Genomic DNA, 17799 nt, shown 5'->3' with positions numbered 1-17799 from the left:
AGGGGTCAGGGCAAGCAGTCTTTCAGAGGCAAAGGGCAGCTGTCAGACTGGAGAGGCAACATTTGCAAGGGACCAGGAATACAAGGAGGATGAAAAATAGGGCCTGTTACAGTAAAAGGCAGGACGAGAGTGCATTGTTTAGCTGCTATATGTCCTCTTCTGTTCACCCCAACCCTATTGGTATGTTCTCCATAGTAGCAGCGGGCCTAGCTCTTCCTGCTCTGAGCCCCACCTTTTTGCTTTCTCTTTTCCTGCCCGCCTGGGTTATCTTTTCTTATGTTTTCTCTCTGCTAGTAATTTCTCTTTTTCCTTTCTCCTCTGCTTGTTCTTCCTGTCTTTCTGCCTCCTTCTCTCCTACCATCTCCCCTCACTCCTCTGCCTCCCTTATTGACTCTCCTTTCTACCCACTCCTCACAGTGGAGATCCAGTGCCCACCTCTGATGGAGGGAAGGTGAGAACTATGGGTGCCAGCCTTGGCTGGATCAGTAGCCATCTGCCGATAGTTGTGGTGTGGCTAAGTTACTTGTAGACTTCCCATGGCAGCACAAGCCATGACAGTATATGCTGGAAGAGCAGGCTTTAGCATTAATACAGAGGATGTAGGTAGGGCAGGGAGTCGGCCTGTGACAGGCTGAAGGAATGGATTGGTTGCCAAGGCACATCTGTGCTCTACCAGGCCAATGTCAATTTCACAAGCTCAGTAACCAAGGCCTTCTTTGCTCTGTGGGGATTGAAAAATAAAAAACATGGACAAAACAGTAATGTCTGTAAAACTAGCAGCCCTGGAAATCAGTGGTATTCTGTATGCTCGGGAATATAGGGCCTCCCTAAGATATTCCCATTTTGAACTTGGAAGGGCCTAAGAGAGTCCATTATTTAGCTGTGGTTGCTAGGTGTTGATGTGAGTGACTGTCATTACTTTTTTGTTCTGACATTCTGTTGTAACGTACCTCTTTCACCTTATTTTTCTGTTTGTGTCCACAGTCTCATATGCAGAGTTTGGAGACCCTGAACCTTGGTCACAATCCCATTGGGAATGAAGGTGTTCGTAATCTGAAGAATGGACTCATTGGAAACCGCTCTGTGCTCCGATTAGGCTTGGCTTCTACTAAACTAACATGCGAGGGTAAAGGGACTTTCCATATTTTGAGGGATCGTTACTTTCAGGATGATCAATCATTGAAGCCCCCAACCCTTTTGTCATTACAGAAAATGCCGTTGATAATGACAATTACGTGAATAATGTCACTCTTGGCTCTTGTGATATCATAGAAGATTAGGGTTAGAAGAGACCTCAGGAGGTCATCTAGTCCAACCCCCCTGCTCAAAGCAGGACCCACCCCAACTAAATCATCTCAGCCAGGGCTTTGTCAAGCCAGGCCTTAAAAACCTCTAAGGATGGAGATTCCACCACCTCCCTAGGTAACCCATTCCAGTGCTTCACCACCCTCCAATAATTTTTCCTAATATCCAACCTAGACCTCCCCCACTGCAATTTGAGACTATTGCTTCTTGTTCTGTCATCTTCCATCACTGAACTCCATCCCCTTTGAAACACCCCTTCAGGTAGTTGAAGGCTGCTATCAAATCCCCCCTCACTCTTCTCTTCCGCAGACTACATAAGCCCAGTTCCCTCAGCCTCTCTTCATAAGTCATGTGCCCCAGCCCCCATATCATTTTTGTTGCCCTCCGCTGGACTCTCTCCAATTTGTCCACATCCCTTCTGTAGTGAGGGGACCTCAACTGGACACAATACTCCAGATGTGGCCTCACCAGTGCCGATAGAGTGGAATAATCACTTCCCTTGATCTGCTGGCAATGCTCCTACTAATGCAGTCCAATATGCCGTTAGCCTTCTTGGCAACAAGGGCACATAGCTGACACATCCAGCTTCTTGTCCACTGTAATCCCCAGGACATCTTCTGCAGAACTGCTGCTTAGCCAGTTGGTCCCCAGCCTGTAGCAGTGCCTGGGATTCTTCCGTCCTAAGTGCAGGACTCTGCACTTGTCCTTGTTGAACCTCATCAGATTTCTTTTGGCCCAATCCTCCAATTCGTCTAGGTCACTCTGGACTTTATCCCTACCCTCCAGCTTATCTACCTCTCCCCACAGCTTAGTGTCAGCCACAAACTTACTGAGGGTGCAATCCATCCCGTCATCCAGAACATTAGTGAAGATGTTGAACAAAACCGACTCCTGGGGTACTCCGCTTGATACCAGCTGCCAACTAAACATCAAGCCACTGATCACTACCCATTGAGCCCGACGATCTAGCCACTTATAGTCCATTTCTATCCACCTTCTAGTCCATTTATCCAGTCCATACTTCTTTAACTTGCTGGCAAGAATACTGTGGGAGACGGTATCAAAAGCTTTGCTAAAGTCAAGATGTATCATGTGCACCACTTTCCCCGTATCCACGGAGCCAGTTATCTCATCATAGAAGGCAGTCAGGTTGGTTAGGTATGACTTGCCCATGGTGAATCCATGTTGACTGTTCCTGATCACCTTCCTCTCCTCCAAGTGCTTCAAAATGAATTCTTTGAGGACCTGCTCCAGGATTTTTCCAGGGACTGAGGTGAGGCTGACCATTCTGTAGTTCCCCGGATTCTCCTTCTTCCCTTTTTTAAAGATGTGCACTATATTTGCCCTTTTCCAATCATCCGGGACCTTCCCCAATTGCCATGAGTTTTCAAAGATAATGGCCAATGTCTCTGCAATCACATCAGCCAATTCCCTCAGCACCCTTGGATATATTGCATCTGGCCCCTTGGACTTATTTTTTTGCTTGGGCAGTTGTGCTCTTAGAACTTGGGGTGGCAAATTTTTTGCTTGGGGCTGCAAAAAACCTAGAGCCAGCCCTGCCCATCCACCATAGTCTTTCGACCAAGCTAGGACCTGAAGCTTTATGGGGGGAGAAAACAATCAGAAAAAAACTTTCTTTGGATTGGAGTGGACTTTTTCAGGCATTCTGTGTACCCAAATGTACAATGTTTTGTCTTTGCTAGTCCCTTTTATGATTGCAAAGCAATTTCCATTATATATAAGATTTCATGTTCTCAGAACTTTCCTAACTCTTTTGAACTGGTTTGTGAATCTTGGTGATTTTTTGGAAATTTGACCGAAGTCCTTCCAGTCATGTGTAAGCTAGGAGAGTGTGGGGAAAATACAGTATTACAACTGTTTAAAAAAAAAAAAAAAAAAAAAAAAAGATGATGTGTTTTTAGTTGGGAGGATAGATCAAAATTTCCTGAATTCCTTTTACCTAGAAATTTGGCGGGTATATCGTCCTTGAGGTATAGTGCTTGTTTTCCTAATAACAGAATATTAATTTGCATGTTTTCTGTTCCACATACAGTCTGATGTTCCATTAATTTAAAAATACGATGTTAACCCTGGATGCGTGAGACCAGTACTTCTCAAGCTATCTGATGTGGGGGACTGTCAATTTTTTTTCCAATGTGCGCGCAGACTGGCAGCCGATGGCTCGCGGACTGGCACTGGTCTGCGGACCACCACTTTGAGTTGCACTGCATGAGGCTATCATCTCAAACTAATTGATTACATAGTGGGATTCCTAGTTCTTTAAACTCCTGTAGCCCAGCCAGCAGTTCTTTGAGCCAAACAAATGTTTTGGAAAATCCAAGGAATCTGGCAAAAGGGCTGCAAGAGCTCCCTGGTTGGGGAAGCACTGTGTTGGCTGAAGGGAATGAGTTTGAGCCTGGGACTTACGAGATCCTGACTTCCATTTACCCTCCTTCACTGAATTGCCTTAATTTTCTGTACTTTACAACCTTTATTAGGTGAAGCCTCTCAACTTCTTGGGGAATGTCTTGTGTCATACTGCCCCACCAATAAATTTTGTCTCTCTGTACCTTAGTCAGTCAGATGGGGCTATTAGCACTGCTCACCTTCAGTGATGCTCTTCGCTAAAATTATGTAACTAGAATTGCTGCCCTTAGATTACCTTAATTAGTCCTTATTGGAGGCCTCAGATTTTTTTGGATTTTTCTTTGGACTCTTTTGCACCCCCTTTTAACCTCACTGTTCCCCCCCCCTTCCCTCCACATCAACCATTGTCCTCTCCCATGGAATTTCTGGAATTGTTTCCTCCTGCAGAATGGCTAAGCAGCACCTGAGGGGTTTTACAGGAGAGGTGGTGATAGCTTCTTCACACCAAATATTGAGATGGCAAATAAGGAGGACTATTAAAACAACTCACAAGTAAACCTTTTGATTCCAATAAAACAGATGGTCTGACCACAAGAGACAGCCCTTCATATCAACCTCCTGGAGTTCAGAATGGTCAGAAATGCCTGTCTTCATTTCCTCCCTCTCATCAGACACAGATCCATCAAAGTCAGGACAGACCTTGTGGCCTGCATGAATCAGCTGGCAAGGAGGGGCAAGATTGTGCCGAAACAATAAAGTTGTGGAATTGGTGCATAAAGCATCACATAAGGATCTCAGCAATGTATCTGCCCAACATACCAAATACCATGGCCAACACACTCTGCAGGTGTTTCCCCAAGAATACACGTGGGAGTTTGATTCTCAGGTTCTACTTTGAATCTTTCAGATTTGAGAGTTTTCCAGAAGTAGACCTTTTTGCTACACCCACAAACAAAAAATGCTACCTATTTTGTCCAAAGTGTGTGCGTGTGGGGCAGGGTGTTTAGGTTGCAATTCATTGGGGGACACCTTCCTCCTGCCTTGGATGGACAGACTGTTGTAGTAGAAGAGAGCCTGAGACATAAGTCCTTGTATCAAAGGCCTGGTATGAGGCAGGACCTGCTCAAAGAATCTGGCAAGAACAGGGCTGATATTGCAGAAATGCACATTCCTGAGAAGTGCTAAGCACAGAGTACTTACGCAAACACATCTCAATATCAAGTGGTACCAGAACGCCCCAATATCAAGGATGGTACAGAAACATTCCCCAAGGATAACAGGAACACACTGACCCTTCCTAAAAGATAAGGTCAGGCTAACTCTACGTAATAAAAATATTTTGATTGAACCAATATGTACAAGGTAATAACTAGCCACGTCAGGGGGCAGTGACTATGTCAGAGGCAGTACTAACTTGTTTGTATCAGGGTATAAAAATGCATCTCAGAGGGAGTATCTTTGTCCAGCCAAGGGGGGAATGGAAAGTCCTGCCATTCACTAAGCTGCGTCCATTGTCACAGGCATACATGTCTTAGTATCTTCGTAAAGTCTGCAAGTTGCTATTACCGTGCTTTGTTGACGACAAACCTGGCCTGGCGCCTTCGTATCTTAACAAATCTTGTGGTCATTGGGCGATTCACTCAAGGTCTGCTGTGCCGTCTGTCTGCACAGAGCTGGGGCAGCACACGGGGAAAACATACCGTGCAGCCAAACGTCTAACCACAACTGTTTTATGCCTTCCCTCTGATGCCTCTCATTTTCAAGGTGATAAGATCAAGCAGAACAAGGCCAGAGTCATTCTGATAATCCCGACGTGGTCGAGACAAGCACTTTCCCTTATTGTTTCACCATGTTCTCTATTCTCTGATAGATCTTCCAACTGTCTCTTAATTCCTCTCTCAGGATGCCGGACTCCTGACACATCCCAGCTTGGTCATTCTTTGTCTCAAGTCATGGTCCCTGAATGGTTCTCGGGGCTAGATCCCTCTTGATCTGCGGAGATACAACATGTGCTATTAAATAGTAGAAAAATTTCCACCAGAACTTATCTCCAGAACTGGACATGATTTGGCCACTGGTGTGAACTCCACCGTACTGCTTCTGAATCTGCCCCAGTTCCTCTCATTCTGGAGTACTTGTTGCAGCTTAAGAAATTGTCCCTCAATTGCATCAAAGTTTACCTGGCTGCCCTAACAGCCTTTTTATACTACTGTTGAAGGTTTCTCTTCATTTGCTCACTCCACAACCACGAGATTTGTGAAAGGCTTAGGGAATCTGCTCCCATAGGTAAAGGTTTCTACGTCTGTTTTGGATCTGAATTTTGTTCTCAAAAGCCTCATGAAGCCCCCATTTGAATTAATGGCCACCTGGTCCCTCTTGAATTGATCAAGAAAACAGCCTTCCTAGTGGCGATTACCTCTGCCCACAGAGTTGGAGAGTTTGGGGCTTTAATGGCAGATCCCCCTTTCACAGCATTTCACGAGGATATGGTGTTCTTATGGCTGCATCCCAAGTTTCTCCCGAAAGTAACTTTTGAATTTCACCTGAATAAGACCATATACTTGCCGGTTTTCTTCCCAAAACTGCATGCTTCCAACCAGAAGACTATTCTCCACACTCTAGATCTCAAGAGGGCGTTATCCTTCTGTCTGGATAGAACTAAACCATTCTGTAAATCCAATAGCTATCTCTTTTGATTGCAGACAAATCTAAGGGTTCCACCATTTCTACCCAGAGACTCTCTGAATGTATTTCCAAGTGTTTTATAGTTTGCTACCGGGCGGTTGACATTCCACCCCCACACCAGCATTTTGGCACACTCGACTAGATCACAATCTATATCAATAGCTCTCCTTAAAAATGTTCCCATTCCAGAAATCTGCCGACCCCCTACATGGTCTTCGGTACATACTTTCTTTAGACACTGTGCCTTGGTGGATGCCTCCAGGTCTGATGCTGCAGTTGGCAATGCAGATCTCTCTTCTGTGATGGACTCCATTCTGAAGCCCCCTCCTCCTACTGGGGATACTGCTTGGAAGTCACCAAGACTGGAGAACCCATAGGTACACTACTCAAAACAAGTGATTACTCACCCTGTACAGTAACTGTGGTGCTTTGAGATGTGTTTCCCTATAAGTGCTCCACTACCCGCCCTCTTTTTCTCTGCTTTGGAGTTGCTTCTGAGACATGGGGGTGCAGAAGGAACTGACCCATACAGTATAACACAGCCTTGGTGAAGGGCACGAGGATACCAGTGGCGCATGTGCAGGCCAAACGGACACTGCTAAGGAAAATCTCTGATCAAGGGCACATGCACACCAAGAGTGGAGCACCCGTAGGGGGACACATCTCAAAGAACCAGTTATTGCACAGGGTGAGTAACCTCTTCTTAAAGTCTTAGAAGACATGGTCCCTTCCTCAAAGAGCCTACAATCTATTTGCTTATGAAGCATCTAGATGTTTTGGAATCCGTGTAGTAACTTACTGGTATGTATGAATGAGTTTTCCAAACTGTACTTCGATGGGAATATGAAAATTGTCAGTTGCTATGTTAGATTTATACAGTTTCTTTCATCTTAAAGGATCCCACTCTATATAAACTGTATATATAGGAAATACTTGAGTCCCCTGTGAAATGCAAGTACTTTTGGTTTAGAAAACATCTGCTTAACAATGCATAAAAGAACACCTGGGTTTATAACAGGAAGTGAAGAATACCATCCTCAAACTGCAAAAAGAAAAGGAGGACTTGTGGCGCCTTAGAGACTAACAAATTTATTTGAGCATAAGCTTTTGTGAGCTACAGCTCACTTCATCGGATGCATGCTGTAGCTCAAAAAGCTTATGCTCAAATAAATTTGTTAGTCTCTAAGGCACCACAAGTACTCCTTTTCTTTTTGCGGATACAGACTAACACAGCTGCTACTCTGAAACTTGTCATCTTCAAATTGTAGCAATTGGTGGAATGTAGGAAGGCAAAATGGCATTATAAAATTGAAATACAGCCAGAGCATCAGTGCTAACACCTTTCCTCGGCAGAAAGTGCCTTGGGGTCTTTTATTTGGGGTGACCAGGATGTTGTATTTTCAATTCATTGAAAACAAATAGTTAATACTTAGATTTTTATAGAGCAGATTGTTACAATAGCAAGAATCTGGACAAAATTCTGTAATGAGAAATGGGCCCCATCTCACTAAGCCTTAAAGCAGTGCTACTCAAAGTGGCGGTTTGTGGACTGGTGCCGGTCTGCGAGCCATCGGCTGCCGGTCTGCGCGCATGTTGGGGGAAAAAAAAATGCTGGTCCCCCACATCAGATAGCTTGAGAAGCACTGGTCTAAAGTACGCAAGTAAGAACCTTTCACTGTTGTTTATGGGGAGCATGTTGTGAGCCAGTTTCTTTTTCTTTTCCATTGTCATGGTTCATCATCGGAGATCTTTATTCCCCTGCAGGTGCTGTGGCGGTAGCAGAATTCATTGCAGAGAGTCCAAGACTCCTTCGACTAGACCTACGGGAGAATGAGATTAAAACGGGGGGTCTGATGGCATTGTCCTTGGCACTGAAGGTCAATCATTCTCTGCTCAGGCTGGACTTAGACAGGGAACCAAAAAAGGAGTCTGTAAGTTGCACTGCATTTTTTGTGCATATGAACTTTGTGTGGTTCTAGACTGACATTACGTCTCGGAGAATATTCATTCCCTCTCTAAAGCTTCCCACCATAGCCAAGCCCATTCCTATAAACAACCAAAGCAGGAACCTCCCAAGCTCAGAGTTCTAATGCTGGGTCTAGCAGAGATGTAAACTTCTGGGTGTCTTTTTTTGGTCATTGTGCTCCCCAGGGTCATTGTGCCTGGCTCTCTCATCTGCCACAGCAACATGTTGAAGGCAGACCAGTCCTTTGTCACATTCATCAGGGGCTCGTTACTTTGAAACCTCCCATTAGAAAGCTCCCAATGTCATATCACATAATATGTCATGGCATATTAATGGGGTCCTAAGCTGTTGACAGCTCCTTTTGAGCACGTGATGCCTTTCAGCTCAGGCTAACAATACGCAGAGTCATTTTCCTGGTGGCATTGACTCTGCTCACACAGCAAATGAACTTGCTGTAGACTCTGGTGACTGCACAACCTCCAGTGGGTTATATCATGGTAATGGAGTTAATCAGTCAATCATTCTGCCAATGTTTTTCCATATCAGTGTACCTGTCCAGGTGATTCTCCTCTTCACAAGCTGTAAAAAGGTCCTTTGGATTCTTATCTACTCAGACAATCCACCAAGCTTTTTCTCACTTAATGCCAACTCTGTAGTTTCTGCTCTCTGAGAAAGCCATGTATTTAAATGGTTGCGAGACTCTCTCTCACTGTAAGGTCATATTGAGGCTTGTTGAGTATGGCAAAAGTCTGCTTCAGCAGACTTGATCTGTTCCCATCCAGGAAATTTTCAAGGCAGCCACAGGGGAATTCTTTGTATGCATTCAACAAACACCACTGTTTTGATTCATAGATTCTAAGGGACCGTTGTGATCATCTAGTCTGACCTCCTATAAGTGCAGGCCATAGAACATGATTAGGCCTCTAGATAGGAATCAAAATTTGATCTGTTAGAATTTTTCTGAGCTAGGGGCATCCAGACTCTGATCTTTTACTATTTTTTACTCCGTTTTTGGAATACCTGTATGATCTTCTTTCCAGTTTCTTAGCGAAATCTCTCAGTATAACTATATCCTTCAAAACCTCAATATATACTTTTTTATACCTTTTAAAAATGTTAATTTTGGCTATTTTAAGATGTTAGCCTTGGCTACGCTTCCTATAGTGTGGTGTTTGTCGTTATATCTTTAGCAAAATTATAGTTACTTACCGGTAATAATTGTTCTCTAAAGCTACCCATGACATCACTTGCCCACCAGTCATTCCATAGAGTTGAGTCAGTCCTTTCTGTACCTATGGGAGTGATTTGACCTGCTGTTTTTTTTAATATTTGCATTGCGATGGCACTGAAATCAGACCCCAAATCAGGATGAGTGGGGGTCCTCCCATCGCACTGGGTCTTGAACACAGTGAGAGATAATCCCTGCCTCAGTGTTACAATTTAAAAAGGAGTCATCCTCAGAGAACAGCAATTACAAATATGTAATTTTCTCATTCCATCTTGTATCAAGGCAGGAAAGCAAAACAGACTATTTCTTGTAGTTACTTAATGAGAAAGCTTTACTACCTTTTAAAGCCAAAACCTATTGGCTTTGCTAACAAAGTCTCCTTGCTTTTAATCAATTACATTCAAATACAGTAGATGGACAGATTTATTCTTATAACTGCAATAGTTGTTTGCTGAAGTTTATTAGTTGGTTTACCCACCCAAGTGGAATTAAAGTTTTATCGCTGTTCCCATATTCTCTGCGTAAGCAATTGGATAGCCCGTAAAATTGGTGCAGAAACGGATTTCTGCACCAAGATTGAGTTGTGCCAAGAAAGCTGTAAATATGTTATATGCTGTATCTGACTATTTGCAGTTTCAGCAGTTTCTCTCCCTCTTGCAGGTGAAGAGTTTTATTGAAACCCAGAAGGCTCTTTTAGCTGAAATCCAAAATGGTTGTAAGCGCAACTTTATTCTGGCCAAAGAGAAAGAGGAGAAAGAACAGAAACTTCAGCAATCTGCCTCTATGCCAGAGATCACCATCACCGAGCCAATTGAGGAGGGACCTGTGGAAAACAGCCAAGGTGATGGCACAGCAGCAACACCTGAAGGAGATGAAGTGGGGGAGACTTTGGTGTCCAAAGAGAACAGGCATACAGACAAGGCAATAAACAGTGACAAAGATGGGGTGATATATTCAGACTCTGACACAGATGATGAGGTAGACACTGGGTTAGAGACTAAAGATCTCGGTAAATCACAGAAACAAAATGATTCTGTTCATGTAGATAATGTGCCCCAGTCATTTCTCTCTCCTGAAAAGACAAGGGATGCACTTAGCTCAGAGGACAGAACTGCCCCTTCAAACATGACTGAAGAAACAAAGTGTGAGCCCAAAGGAGGGGGAAGCATTGGGACTATACCAGGGGCTCAGGCACATGCTAACACTCAAGAAAATGAGAGGAGAATTTCTGTTTCCAGTCCTGGGCGAGGCCATAAAATCTTTGTAGTGACACGAGTGGAAAATCTACCAGAGGAAACAGCAGAAAACACTACATGGCTGAAGGAGAATATCAGCAACCTGCAAGGCAATGCAGTGAAACAGTCTAACCTGATAGCTCAAACCCTACCTATGAAGACTGAATTTTTGGACTTGCAGACAAATGGGACTGTTTCCAAGTTGGCAGCCAACTTGGAAAATGCACCATCAGCAGGAACCCCTGGATCAGTTTCAGAAAAGATGAACTCTGGGCCATGCGAGAATACAGTTCATGAAACTCCACTTCCTAATGGGCTAAAGACAGAATTTATTCATGCTCTACCAGATACGTCCTTAAGTTGTGATGGGAAAATGGGGAGCTGTGCTGTCGAGCATGGTAAGACTGCTTTACTTTATTCTAGAATTTATTCTTTGTTGTGCTGAACTTGGATCTTCAAAACAAAGTACTTTCTGATCCCTTTTTCCTCAGCTCATATTCTTGATAGCCAATAAAAAACATTTCAAAAGTCCTGTCTCTTGGGGCTTGTACAGGATTGTTCCCTATTCTATTTTCTGTAGTGTTTTAGCTCATCGAATTCTGAATATTCCAAGCTTCTTCCACCACTATTTTTTGAACTTATTCCACAGTCTGATAGGTCTCATGGTCAAAAGGTTTTTCCCAATTCAGTGTGAATTGCATCCTGTTACTCCTAGCTAGATGTGTTTAATTTATTTTTAAGGCCAGAAGGAACAACTATGATCATCTAGTCTGACCTCCTGCATAACACAGATCAAAGATTCCTGCAGGAAATTTCTCCCTTCTATATGAGTGAATGCTATCAGTCCTAATACCTTGAGGCTCTAGTTCTGGAGCCTCTCTTTTATGTGGATGTTGTATTTTGTGAACTAGGTCTGTGGTTCTCGACCACTAACACAGCATTATTCCATATCTACAAGCAAAAAAGTGTTGACCTCCTCACATCTACCCCAAAGAGCAGAGTGAGTGTTCTCACCCCTGAGAGTTGAGGCCTCGTTTATTTTAGGAAGTTACTCCAGTTTTAATTTTAATTTAAAGACTCCAAATGACCACTTGCCTCAGTAAGCTGTTCCAATGGTTACTGATAGTGTCCTCCTAAACATTTTTCATTTTGTTTTTGGTTTTACACCATTCAGATAAAGGTACTGTAGATTTACTGCTCTAGACATGAGGATACGGTTTGTTACATTGTTAAGGGCTCCCTAGGATAAAGGTTTGCAAGATGTAGTAGAAAAGCCTGTGTGGACCTTATGGTTTGGGGAGACCACAGAGGAGAATAGTTCTTCGGACTTCTCAGTCAGACAAGGGGAAGTTAGAAGTACTTCTTCCTTTCTTCAAGCTCCCTAGACGGGGACGCTAAGTAGGTTTGGGTCCTTTCATCTTCCTCCAGACAGGGCCAGTTATCCTAACAGAAAGTCCCCTACTGATTGTCCAGCTATCTTGGAGGATCACAGAATAGCAAGGGCAGCTTCAGTATTTCCATGAGGGGATAACCCAACTGCTATGATGAGTGACTCTTAGTCATTTGGCAGTGCAATAGTTTCTCTTCCTTCTGTGTCCCAGATACTACTGTCACATTGTTCGGAAACACGCTACCTGGGGAAAAGATTCGAACAACCACAAAAGTCCTACTATGTTTTGAAGCTGTCATTCCATTTCCTGCCTGAGAAGTATGTCCTGGGAGCAGTGATTTGCCTATACCCTCCCCCGAATTCTCCCCGCCCCTCCTCCCCAGTTTTGTGAACTAGTTACATGCCAATTTAGTGACTTTTTGGAAATTTGAATTGAAACAGAAACATTAATACACACTTTAAAAGCATATACAGTGTATCTGAAAAAGTATAATAGATTTGAAAAGTATGACCGTAGACTAGCTTCCTTATACAGCTGTTGTTTTTTATGACAATATCAGTGCGTTCATTTCAGTGATGTTGGCCAACCTAATAATTTCAAATGATGATTTGTAAAGCAAAGTCAAAATGAGCTCTCCCTGACAGCTAGTGATGAGCTAGGGGCTGGGGGAAAAGGCTTCAGGACCAGATTGTATTTACTTTCACACCTAATCTATCTAGGTATCCAGCAAACAGAGCTGTGTTGCCCAAGTAATAGATTTTGGCTGGGGTTAGGTTACAAATTACTTGAATGCGGGCAGGGGCGGGGTGGGGGGTGGGGAATGAAATGTTCTTACTGTATGAGTAAAGGGCAGTAGAACTGTACTTAGCCTGTGTTGATTGAGGGCATCAAGAGAGAGGGTGGGGACCTGTCCCTCTCCACTGTTTAAAGACAGAGCTGCTTAGGCTCCATAGATAGTCTTTTGTTCTGTTAAGTGACCGCTGCCTCTGAAATCACTGATAATCAGGTCTAAGCCCTTAGTCCTGCTGTGAGACAGTGTTTCTGTGGAAGACACAGCCCAGACTGCACTAGCTGTGAGGTTCCCCCACTGAGAGCTCAGCTGAAATCACTGAGAGCTGGGTGGAACCTCAAGAGACCAACTCGCAGAGGTCACAGTGGCAGGCGGCAGCAGAAGGTGACGGTGCAGGGCCATTGGCAACAGAGTGATGGAGTGAACGGTGGCACAACGAACAGCAGTGGCCAGAACAAACAGTGAGCAGCTGGAGGAACGAGTAAGGTGCCTTCTTGCCCCCCACCTGGGAGGTGAACTCATGTGAAAGCACCTCTGAAGGCTGAGTCACCACTGATCAAGGACAACACCGGTGAGTGGGGTGCGGTGGAGGGAAAAGTGAGGGTCACGTTAAATAAACATTTGTTTATTGGACTATATCTTAGCGACTTTGCTCCAGAATGCTAGATTTGTGACTGGAAATGGAAACTTTATATAAATGTTTCCTAATAGGCCAAGATTTTTAAAATACATTATTTGCCAAGGTTATCTTACATCGTTGTCATCTTGAGAGGTCATTATGTTGGGGAGTTTCTGTACTAAACATTTTTATTATAATTAATTTTTACAAAAGAATGGTCATATTGGGTCAGACCAATGTTCCATATAGCCCAGTATCCTGTCTTCCAATAGTGGTCAAGGCCAGGTGCTTCAGAGGGAATGAACAGAACAGGTAATCCATCAAGTGATCCATCCCTTATTGACCATTCCCAGCTTCTGGCAAACAGGCTAGGGACACTCAGAGCATGGTGTTGCATCCCTCCCCATCCTGGCTAATAGCCACTGATGGACCTATTCTCCAGGAATTTATCTAGTTCTTTTTTTAAACATGTTATAGTTTTGGTCTTCACAGCATCCCCTGGCAGAGTTCCACAGGTTGACTGTATGTTGTGTGAAGAAGTACTTTCTTTTGTTTTTTTTAAAACCTGCTGCCTATTAATTTCATTGGGTGACTGCTAGTTCTTGTGTTATGTGAAGGATTAAATAACATTTCCTTATTCACTTTCTTCACACCAGTCAAGATTTTATAGACCTCTTTCATATCCCTCCCATGTCATCTCTTTTCTAAGATGAAAATGCCCAGTCATTTTAATCTCTTCTCCTGTTTCATACCCCCTAATCATGTTAGTTGCCCGTCTCTGTACCTTTTCCAATTCCAATATGTCTTTTTGGGATGGGGTGACCAGATCTGCACGGAGTATTCAAGGTTTGCACGTACCTTGGATTTATATAGAAGCAATATGATATTTTCTGTCTTATTATCTATCCCTTTCTTAATGATTCCCAACATTGTTTGCTTTTTTGACTGCCGCTGCATATTGAGTGGATGTTTTCAGAGAACTATCCACAGTGACTTCAAGATCTCGTTCTTGAGTGTTAACAGCTAATTCAGTGAACTCCATCATTTTTATGTATAGTTTGGTTTATGTTTCCAATGTGCATTACTTTGCATTTATCAACATTGAATTTCATCGGCCATTTTGTTGCCCAGTCACCCAGTTTTGTGAGAGCCCTTTGTAACCCTTCGCAGGCTACTTTGGACTTAACTATCTTGAATAGTTTTGTATCATCTGCAAATTTTGACACCTCAGTGTTTACCCATTTTTCCAGATCATTTATGAATATGTTGAACAGTACTGGTCCCAATACCGACCCTTCAGGGATACCACTATTTCTCTCTCTCCATTCTGAAAACTGATAATTTATTCCTACCCTTTGTTTCCCATCTTTTAACCAGTTACTGATCCATGAGAGGACTTCCCTCTTATCGCATGATGGCTTACTTTTCAAAAGTCAATTTAAATTAAATACATTTTTTTTAAATTATGTTTTTTTAGAAATCTAGACCTGTTATGTGTTTTGGTGTATTTTGCATTATCCTTGTGTTAAATTTGCATTATACTAACAAAACATTTAATTTATTCATATCTCTTTTATATGGTGCAGATCAAAGTGAAAATGAAAAGACAATACAACAATTTTTCCACTCAAAGGCCTCAAAAACTAACCAAAGTGAAGAACACATCAAGGACCAAAAAGAAAAGGAGTAATTGTGGCACTTTAGAGACTAACAAAATTTATTTGAGCATAAGCTTTCATGAACTACAGCTCACTTCTTTTTGCAGACACGGACTAACACGGCTGCTACTCTGAAAAGAATATATCAACATGTCATCTGACGGGTCAAGTGGGATATCTACATCCGGCCAGCCCAAAGCACAAATACAGCTACCTACTGAAGAAACAGCATCTCCAAAACCTAAAGGCAGTTCCCGATGTTTGTCGGTCAAAGTGTTCCCATTTATTGAAGTTACAAAAGATGGCTACTGGGGCACCTCTTGCAAAAAAGCTTACGAAGAAGGAAAGCTTCCCAATGCTACAATTGGTAAAAGTGGAGGAGTTTGATTTGTCAGATGGATCAGCAAATCCAATGCTGACAAACTACGTGAAAACACCAGGCCTCTGGAGTGCATCAACATGCAGAAAGCCTTATAAGCCCCCTTCCAAAGCCAATTTTAGAAGTACTTAATGAGGCTGTTAAGAATGCTGGAGACACAACACAGTTCATGTGAACAAACATGGCTGTGGCATCCTACTTTCTATTTAAGCAAGAGATACCACACACTACAAACTGGAGTCCAATGTTAAGTGCATGGTCACTTGTTCATCCTGAAGTTGAACACTGGTTCCGAACAAGACCAGCAAATGCTTACTACCTTTCTACAAGAAACTCAACTGACTGGCTAGAAGCATGCGGTGCAACAGTGAAAGACTCAACAGTTGAAAAAGTGAAGAACTCTCTCACCACATTCAAAACATTTGCATACATGGCTGATGAATGCACTGATGCAAATGGACATCAAGTATTAAGTCATTGTATATGTTAGCTTGATGTCAGTGGTAGGCCAGTAGATGCATTTCTAGATCTTCAAGTTATAGAAGACACATCGGCTGCATCTGTGACAACCCATATCTTTTAGAAGAATTAAATGCTTGTCAATTGGACCCCAAACAGATGGCTGCTTGTGCATTTGATGGAGCTGCAAAATTCTCTGGAATACATGGTGGAGTACAAGCTTTGCTCAGGGAAAAGTGCAACCCTAATCTCTCCTATACACACTGCAGAGGCCATCTGCTCCAACTAGCACTAGTACGAGCTGCAGAATCTTCAAAAGACATTTTAAAAAGCTATAAATTTAATGTCTTCATTGTATTCTTTTTTCAGCAAGAGTCCAAAAACACTGAGTATCTTGGAAAATATAGAAGATACACTGAGACTGAAGTTCAAATTAATCCAACCCGGGAAAACCCGCTGGCTTTCTCGTGAGCGATCCTTGGCTGTTGTCTTAAAATTACTCCAGCCGTTATTACTGGCTTTGGAAAGTATCTACCAAGATGGGATGGATCTTAGTAGTGAGGCTGGTGGATTACTTTTGCTACTACATCCAGAGAAGACTATTGCTATTCTCTCTCTACTGTTGAAACCACTTGGGTCATTAAACAATGCCATCCAGGCATCTGCTACAACAGTAGTAGATCTTTGTCCAGCAATAGAGGCTACATTTGGATCAATCAGAGAGCTATCCATTGAAAAAGTACTGGAAGAAGCAAAGACTTCAGTCCTGAAGTTGACTAATGAGGGCATTTATATTAAATCCTTAAGTGAAGAAGACAAGAAGTGTTTAAGACAACTGAAAAAGTACACAGACTTGATGCTTAAAAATCTACAACAGTGACTTCTAGATTCTACTCAACCTCTATGTAGCTTTTACAGATGCCTGTCCTATAAAACACCAACAGTTGAGTGGAGTGAGACACTACCAGCAATGGGGCTTCCATGTGATCAGGACAGAATAGAGAATTTAAACAGAGTGGAATATCATACGATGAATGAATGAAGATTTGACTTCACCTTCTTTTTATCATCACTAGTGGCTCGACTCGATCTTTGTGCTGTGTTTCCTGGGATGAAAGAAGTAGGAATTCATCTCTTGCTACTCCTAGTCACAACAGCTACAGTTGAGTGTTCTTCTTCATCATTGAATAGAATTTTGTGTTCTCAAAGAAGTCGCCTTCTGCCTGATCATGTGAATGAACTAATGAGCATATCAATTGAAGGAATGGAAGTACCGGACACACGAGAAGCCACCAAAGATGAACGCATTGCATTCAAGAAGTTCATTAACAGAGTTGTGCAAAATTATCACAAGAAACCAAGAAAGACGTAGTCCTTCATAGAAGGCTTGAGTAGCCAACTTTAATTTGTGTGATGATTTTAAAACATGAGTTAAATCTAATAAAATGGTCATGAAACATTTTTCAGTTTTTACTATGGTGCCATACAGCCCACCTTCACCCTCAGTCTCATCCCTCATCGGCCCTGACACCCCCCCGTAAATTTGAACACTCCCCCCCGCCAATTTCAATTCCTGGGGAAACCACTGCCTGGGAGCTACCTGGCTATGTTCCACACTAGTGTGCTGTCAAAGGCTCTAGTCTGCACAGAGATGATAGTGCTAGTTCTTCACTGATTGTTGCAGGTCACAGGAAAATGGCAGGGATTAGTTATAATA

At 42.8% G+C, this 17799-nt stretch overlaps 1 protein-coding gene and 1 long non-coding RNA gene across 5 annotated transcripts in view; both read left to right on the top strand.

Moving 5' to 3' along the window:
• PPP1R37 (protein phosphatase 1 regulatory subunit 37) overlaps positions 1–17799 on the top strand; it is a 187542-nt gene that overhangs the window by 143783 nt on the left and 25960 nt on the right. For 2 of the 4 annotated variants that reach the window (XM_043501696.1, XM_038381594.2), the window contains exons 9-11: positions 985–1126; positions 8122–8288; positions 10212–11184. In XM_043501696.1, coding sequence (XP_043357631.1) covers positions 985–1126; positions 8122–8288; positions 10212–11184 — 1282 coding nt within the window. Of the gene's footprint in view, positions 1–984; positions 1127–8121; positions 8289–10211; positions 11185–12387; positions 12511–13183; positions 13372–17799 lie in introns of those variants that run through there. The other 2 variants (XM_038381595.2, XM_038381597.2) reach the window with 2 other exon arrangements.
• Positions 13386–15610, top strand: LOC122457325. Its single transcript, XR_006276809.1, has 2 exons — positions 13386–13538; positions 15173–15610. It is a non-coding gene; the product is annotated as an uncharacterized LOC122457325 (long non-coding RNA).

Source organism: Dermochelys coriacea, chromosome 23 (genome assembly GCF_009764565.3).
Source record: "Dermochelys coriacea isolate rDerCor1 chromosome 23, rDerCor1.pri.v4, whole genome shotgun sequence".
NCBI classification, from domain to species: Eukaryota; Metazoa; Chordata; order Testudines; family Dermochelyidae; genus Dermochelys; species Dermochelys coriacea.
This window is presented reverse-complemented; position numbering and strand designations above follow the sequence as displayed.